Source organism: Solanum verrucosum, unplaced genomic scaffold (genome assembly GCF_900185275.1).
Source record: "Solanum verrucosum unplaced genomic scaffold, falcon-dt-bn FXZP01000199.1, whole genome shotgun sequence".
NCBI classification, from domain to species: Eukaryota; Viridiplantae; Streptophyta; class Magnoliopsida; order Solanales; family Solanaceae; genus Solanum; species Solanum verrucosum.
The window spans coordinates 812,813-821,059 of record NW_026020049.1 but is presented as its reverse complement, the minus strand read 5'-3'; the positions used below and the strand labels follow the sequence as shown (position 1 = coordinate 821,059).

At 35.2% G+C, this 8,247-nt stretch overlaps 1 protein-coding gene across 1 annotated transcript; it reads left to right on the top strand.

The window, feature by feature from the left end:
• The first annotated feature begins 2,856 nt into the window (after positions 1–2,856).
• On the top strand, positions 2,857–7,949 carry LOC125823136 (protein DYAD-like). Its single transcript, XM_049502556.1, has 11 exons — positions 2,857–2,966; positions 3,788–3,847; positions 4,349–4,481; positions 4,665–4,783; positions 4,884–5,566; positions 5,664–6,047; positions 6,185–6,247; positions 6,336–6,417; positions 6,518–6,574; positions 6,916–7,614; positions 7,725–7,949. The coding sequence occupies exons 2-11, from the start codon at positions 3,791–3,793 to the stop codon at positions 7,941–7,943; spliced, it is 2,496 nt and encodes an 831-aa protein (XP_049358513.1). The 5' UTR covers positions 2,857–2,966; positions 3,788–3,790; the 3' UTR covers positions 7,944–7,949.
• The last annotated feature ends 298 nt before the right edge of the window (positions 7,950–8,247 follow it).

The window sequence follows — 8,247 nt, the reverse complement described above, 5'->3', positions numbered from 1 at the left end:
TATTTAGGTTAATTAATTTTCAACGAATCACAAGGTGTCACGTATTAAATGAAGACTCTAATTATATTTGCTAATGAGACCATTTGTATAAGGGCAGTAAAAGGGTATTATGGAGCCAATAGGTTAACAAAGGTATTTTTGTATCAATTCCAATAGTTCAAGGGTATTTTAGGCCCTTTTTCGATTTATAATATGTGATTTATTAATGCAACGTCTTAGAATATGAAATATAGTTTGCTCACTTGATAAGATTATATATATAAGAGTTGACAAGTTTTTTGATAATTTTCACAAATTATGACATTTTCATATTTATAAAATAAAAATAAAAACTTTTGAGATTCAAAATGCATACTCTTCAAATTAATCTGATTCAAAATCACGTCCAAACCAACTACAAAGGGAAACTCCCTGGTCGCATTCACAAATCACATCGACTACTATTGTTTGAATATGCGACAATCTTCTGCGTAGTATACTTTATCATTCTTCATATTAACTACAGTACTAATTATTTACCCCAAAAAAAACAATCAATTATTGAAGGTTATTATATCTTAAAATTATCTTATCTAAAATAGATTTTTCAATTCAGAGGTCTCTGAATTGGCTAGGTTGAAAGCTTCTAAAAATGCTTTGACCTTTGGAAATTTGTGATATAAGTGGTGTGACATGTTGTGAAGATGTGCGAACACGCTCCCAATTTGGCCAATATTAATACAGTTCCACTTGCTTTATTGTCAAACTTTCTCATTCATTATACTACAATTAAGTTTGACCATGCGATATCATATTACGATACGAAATTGTGAGATGAAATCGGCGTTTGGACATGTGATTTCACGCTGATTTCATCTCATGATTCCATATCATGAGATGTAATACCATATTCTCCAAAAATCATGGTATGAGAATTTCATATCATGATTTGGGATTTTTTAAATACAAAAATTTATCCACAAGTTTATATTTTGTTAAAACAACCCCACATTTATATCTACTAACTATTTATTTCATACGTAAATAAAATTTATAATCACATCATTACTTTTTAAAAATTATTATTCTCACCAACATAAAATTTATTATTACTTTAAATTTGGTGAATATAAATGATAAAGTAGGAATTGATTTGGTGAATATAAATAAGAATGGAGGGTGTAATACTTTTTTTGTTTTTTCTTAATAAAAAAAAAACTTCTCTTTCGGCTACTTATGAAAATGTTTAAAGCAATTTAATATGAAAAAGGACAAAATTGGTGATGTATTTTATAATATTATTTATTTGGTAACATTGAATAAACAATTGGGGTTATTTTAATAGTTTTACAACTTATGAGATTCTTATGTGTTATGAGAAAATATACAACACAAAAATTTCATATCGCATGTCCAAACAAAACTTCATTTTCATCTCATGATTTCATATTATGATATCATATCATGATTTCATATCGCATGGCCAAACACTGTGAGAATATAAATTATTATGGTAAAAAAATTATTGTTGCATTACTTTTCATGGTTTATCACAAAATTACATCTCTATAATTAGGATATTAATTTAAAGCCTGAACTTGAACTGTAATTAGGCAAGTGTTATGATGTAGATCTCTTTCGCTATTTTAAGTGATGGCTATGTTTTAAATACATGCAACTTGTGGCTACACTTTAAATGGAAGCCCTAATGGTAGAACACATATTGGACTATTGGTACTCCCAAGCCTTAGTTATTCCTTGTTAGAGTGGGCCCAATGTATTGCAGATGAAGGCCCAACTTGAGAGCTATTCATATTACTTTGGGCCTTCCGGGTCACTGGCTCATGCCCAATGTATATGTTTCTTCATGGAAAAATTACATGGATTGACAAACATATGCTATGTAATTATCATACACAACTTATGTTTCATTTAATTATCATTCCTAGCCACTACCTCATTTTAATAACTATACTTTCAAAACTATCGTATATTGAGCAATCTCAACTTTTATTTATTCTTAAACGTTACGGCATGAATTTATACACGTAATTTAAAGATACGTAGATTGGATTGATCAAATAATAAAATTATAGCGAATTAACATTCAAGGAATAAATAATACTCAAAGAAATAGTTGAACAATATGAATTTAGATGAAAAGAGGAATTATCCTGAGCTCTGAATTCAATTTATATGTCACATTTTCTTTTTTTCCAATATGTTCCAAAAAAAATCATGTTTTTATATTTAAAAATAATTTAATTTTAAAATCATTCATACTTATAAATAAGATAATTTATGATCACATAAATATTTTAGAATTTCTTTTTAAAATCATCATTCTTATAAATGAAATAATTTATGATCACATAAATATTTTAAACTTGTTTAGATCACATGATTCAAAACCATCATTTTCTTTCTTAAATTTATGCCCAATTGAACAGTGACATATAAATTAAGATAATAAAGTTCATTTTTCGGAAGCAAATCACACTATCAAGGTTAAATTTTGGTTTCCATTAGTGAATACTGAATAGAAACATCTGGAAGAAACAGAAAAGGAACAACCCAGTAGCGCGTAGGGGTAAGAAGGTCATTTTAACAGAGTGGGGGACCAATGTTTGCACTGTGCAAAAGGGCACGTGAGCAGCAACATGCACCGGTGATCGCCGTTGCAATTATCAGTTACTTTATCTTCTGCCCCTCTCTCTCTCTCTCTCTCTCTCTTCTGTGCAAGCTCAATTTCACCACTGCTTCAAATAACTCCTTTTCATTCAACTCCATTTTTGCCCATTTTCAACTTGCTACTATACATTCTTCTTCCACAAGCTAGCTAGCTTCGTAAATATACTTGGAAAAATCATAAAGATCTTCACTTTCACATTCATCATCGCAGTTTTCAACAATATATATCCATCAAAAACCAATACAGTACGCATTTCCTCCATAACTAGGGTTCCTGTTCCTTTTCAGATACACAGGTATGAAAAACAAGCTTTCCATTTTCTCTCATTGTTTACATCTTCTTCTTCTTTTTTTATAGTTTTTTCTGTTTCACATGCATGTGATCTCTGTGTATGTGGTGTTTGTGTGTTTGTATAGACGTGCTAGGGATGATAGTTAGGGTTTCTTTCTTTTCATGCTTGGATTTTTTTCCAAGAAATTAAACCACCTTAGCTAGCTTGTTGTTTTCTCGGGGAAAAAAAATGAAAAATGGAGTTGATCTAGGGCTAAATAAAAAAACATATGAAGTTTAAGTTCTAGAAACTGGATCGATCAAGTTACTTTTGAAATCGCAACTGTTTTCATGTGTTTATTATCTTTGTAAGCTACAATCTCCAAAACAAAAACAAAAAGATTACTTCTTCTTGTTTTGATATGAATATCATGAATTCATGAATCAGTAATCTGCGATTTTTCCGTAAGTTTACAGCTTTTTTCTGATCGATCAGTTTAGTCAAAAAGCACTGGGTTTTTTTTCACTTTTTATCAGTTCGTTTCATTTGTGTTGGATGAATATACATAAATTAAATTGGCGTATATAGGAGAGAAAACATGGTGAGTGTACTGGAAGACTGCGATAGCGCAGTTCATGTCTGGGTATATATCTGTTTGAGTTTTTTGATCTTTTTGCTTTTCAGCCGCTTTGTTTAATGCATTACTATACATGGAATTCTTCATTTCTGGAAAACCCTAATGACAGCAGTTCATCAACTTTTTGAATTTGAACCCCAAAAACTCCCAACTTTTAATGCAAATCAATCATTAGCGTTATTAATTGCTCATATATTTTGCGTTACAGATAATGACAATGGAAACTTACTACAGAAAAAGATCCAGAAAAATCATTCAAGCTAATATCGTAAGCTTTCTCTCTCTACTTACACATTTTCTCTCTCTTTCGGATCAGGGACGGAATGGTTTCTGTAGCAGACAATGCAAATCAGTATCTGAATAGTATTTCCTTTTTCTGTTACACGCGCTATAAAAAGTCCACGCGCCAATTAAATAAAGTACTCTAGCTTTCAATGCAAGTGCGTGCATGTAATTAATATACTACTCATATTATACCATGACGGCAAAAAAGACAAAAAGAAATCTTCTTGATGATGATTTTAAATAACCCGCATGAGTGGAACGAAGAAAAAACTTAATTAAGACAATTGCTAGCTTATTATGCATGTTAATTAATATATTTGAGGTACGTTAAAAACATTTTATTTTAAACTATTTATATTACATATAGAGAGAGGTAATTAAATTGAGAGTACGTGTGTTATATTATTATAGTATATTGTAGAGAATGAAGGATAAGGGTGGTGGTGTTCATATTACAATATTACAGCTTTATTATATGGTACAGGAAATGGATTACCAGAAAGGGCAAAAGCAAATCAGTGTCGCTGGTGCAGACACTACAGTACCAGCTTTGGCCAGACATGAAAACCAACCACTTCTGCCCACATCTGAAAATCACTCTACCCTAAAATGCCACGGTACTCTCTCTCTCTCTCTCTCTTTTCCTTTCTGCTGCACTAGTAGTGGAGTACTATATTTTTAGCCGCATCTGAATCAACCTTTTATACTCCATTTTACTCTTTCAAATTAATTAGACGATCGACTTTGGGTTTCCCGGAAAATGTATTCTCATGATTATACTTTTTTCCACTTTTCAGCAGACGATGATGAAAGTCTGGGTGCCAAGATGAACATTGAGATAGGTTCTATTTACGAGATTGATCATATCTTTTTGCCTCCAAGAACCCCAGTTCAACTCAAGTCCATCCGAGTAGCTATGGTGAAGAGAATATTAATTAATTAATCCCTGATCATGTTATATACGTCACGTTTTATAAACGGCTATATATTCATTTTTTTTTTAATTTTTTGATGATCAGGTGAGCGAGACAACTGCATTGAATGTGGCAGTCAGGTTCCCGAGCTTGGAGTCACTACAGACATATTTCAGCAATAGCACCCGGGAGATGTATCCAGCTTTTGACGAGAAGTTTGTCATGGGAACAGCTCTGGCTAATAAAGTGCTTCTTCGTCAAGTTCCTTCTCTTGAGTTTGCGGAGAAGAAGCATCTTCATAGCTTCTGGTTGATGAACTCGACTAATTTGGGTGTTCTCCCAAAGAGTGGAACCTGCTTCTCTCAGCTCAAGGTCAATGGAATGGTTACATGGGGGATACGTCGCCAAGTCAAGTTTCTGGGGAGACATGAAGAAAGCAACAACACCAATTCTTCTTCTAGTTTCGTTCAAGGAGATGAAATTCCAAAGGTGGAAGTACCTGCAAAATCTGAAGAAGATGATGAGGAGGAGGATGAAGAGGAAGAGGATGAAGTCGGCGCTGAATCATTAAAGCAGGAAGATGATGAAGAAACAGAGGAGGAAGCTGTAACAGAGAAGACTAACAGGAACCTGAAGAGAAAAAGATACAGCTTAAGAGCAACTACAGAGAAACAGGCAAAGAAAACAAGGATTGAGATTCAAAGGCAGAAAAACAAAGTTGCCAAGAAAAACAAATGCAGGCAGTTGACAGTATACAAAGACCCCAAAGACCGTTGGTCTACAGAGAGGTAAGCAAAGCTACTGATCCATTGCATTATTCCTCTATGTATTGTAGTTTCAGGAAAAAAACAATTCTGTCATTAATTTCTAATGTCTTCACTCAAGGTACAAGTCAGCGGAGAAGAACTTAATGGAGGTGATGAAGGCAAAGGGTGCAACAGCTTCTAATCCAATTCTCCGGCCAGAGTTGAGAGCAGAGGCACGGAAGAGCATTGGAGATACCGGCCTGTTGGATCATCTGCTCAAGCACATGGCCGGTAAGATAGCACCTGGAGGAACTGAGCGTTTTCGCCGCCGCCACAATGCTGAGGGTGCAATGGAGTATTGGTTGGAGAGTGCTGACCTAGTTAACATCAGGAAGGAGGCCGGTGTTAATGATCCTTATTGGATTCCCCCACCTGGTTGGGAGCTTGGAGACTCCCCCACTCAACACCCTGTCTGTGCCCAGGAATTTAGGCACCTGAAAAATGAGATTTTTGTACTCAAAAGGTTAGCTGAAAATGCTATTAATACACTAGTTTTCAAAGTGCATGTCCGTGTCACAGAAAGAAAAAAGTTTGTTTTATGGTTGTTCTTGTCGAGCTCTGATGATTTTGTTATATCTGTCAATGTTGGTCGTAAAACAGAGACTGGGAGGATATGGTGATTTCCAAGAAACAGTTGGAAGTAGAAGTTGGAAAGCTGAAAAGGTGAATGTACTGGTGATTCTATACTGTAATTTTAAGCTTTTACATTGGTGATATATAAACATCAATGGCTGTGTTTTTATTTGAGCAGAAAGATTGAGGAGCTTGAGTTGAAGAAGAAGCAACAAGAAACCAAAGCTATTGAGACTTCAAGGAAAGCTATTCCATCAATGGTATTTATTTCCAAAAGCCAAAAGTTTGTCATTTGAGTGGTTTCCAAATTAAAACTGAACCCGTTTGGTAATTATACTTCATGTTCTGTTTCTGTGGCAGGAAAAGTGCAAGAAACAATTGATGATAGCCAATTCAGATTTCATGGCAAAAATGGAGGTATTCTAATTGATCAACCTATATGTATGTTATTGCCTTGCACAAGGAATTAGATGCAATTCACACTTCCATAGTTTCATATTATGTTGTAACTCACATTTGAGATACCCAACTCAATCATTTCTGATGTCTCTAATCTAATACATCAAAAAATGCACTATTTCCCCTCTATGGTTCTGTGAGTTGTTATTTCTGGTTAGGATGAAGGGGAAAGAGAGAGGTGTGGATTAATTATGTTTGATTAGTGAGGAAGTAGAGATTCATGGTACTGTAGAAGTGGTGATATTTTTAGTACTAATAATTTCTGTGGACTGTTAAATGTTAATTGGGGATGAATACAGGAAAAGTTTCTGAACCTGGTGTCTAAACTGGAAGAAAAAGATAAGGCGATCACAACATTAATGATGTCGGCTGAACAATTTGCTGAAGTTAAGAGAAAGGAAGTGGAACAAGGAAGTGAGAAACAGGGAGTGCAAGCAGTAGATGTAGCAATGGAGAGATCAAATGATCAGAGCAAGGAGCTAACAGCAATTAACCCCAGAAAAGCAAAAAATACTCCCCCAGCAGCTGAGGGAAAAGCTGCCAAGATACAAAGGCTTAAGAGTGGCTTCAGACTGTGCAAACCCCAGGGTAGTTTCCTTTGGCCAAACATGGTCCGCAAGAGTAGTGGTTGTAACATGTCCCCTCAGGTTGTGGTCCAGGTTGAAGATCTTCATATGGTCCAAACACCACCCTCAGTCTCTTCTTCTACTGCCATAGCTCCTCCCTCATTGCTGCCTTACACTAATAATTTTCATAACAACAACCCAGCTTCCCCTGTCAAGCCTGTCCCTGAAAGACGAGCAGTCACTGTTACTGTCTCCACCATATCTAGTGAAACTTGCTATGAAGCTGAGGATAACATGATGAACTACTCAACTGGAAACAAGACAACTACTCTCATCAACTTAAATGATGTCCCTCATAACGTTGGTGAGGGATTTCGCCAAGCCCCAACATCAAGACAAACTATAACCACGACAACCACTGTCACACCTCATGTGAGTATCATGTATCCTATCTCTATCTCTCAGTCTGCACTCAATCTAATTAACTATTTATGTTATTGATAATTGAATGCCACTTTAATTCTCTGTGTGTGTTACTCAAGACATTCTCCTCTCCGGTGAAGGGAGTCAAGATGAGTAAAGCACGGCAAGCTTCAGGGGATGACAGGGCTAGCCAGGTTAGCATCAGCAGGAAGGAGTACGGTCATCAACAAGCAAGCAAATGCTGTTCTTCATCTGCCACATCCTTGCCCCAGGGAGCTGCTAGTTGGTTAGTTCTGGCTACTCCAAGAAACACTGCCTCAGATGAGTCCATCATTTAGGGGAACTAAATAGAGTACTAGTAGTAGTAACAAAGACTATTAGGTCCTTGTTTCTTAAGCATAAGTTGAAGATGCTGTTTTTTTTTTTGCCCTCAATCGAGTTGCTTTTCTAGTGGAATCTATATCACACGATAAGTGTATGTTTAATTCTCAGTATATTCGTGTTCCCTATCCACGTAATAGAAAAATTGATCTGCTGTTTTTTCTTTCCATAGTTGAATTGTTGAAAATACACAGGTATCTAGTACATTACATCTCAACTGTTGTATGGTGAGATTATTATTAACAGAAATAACGAAAACAA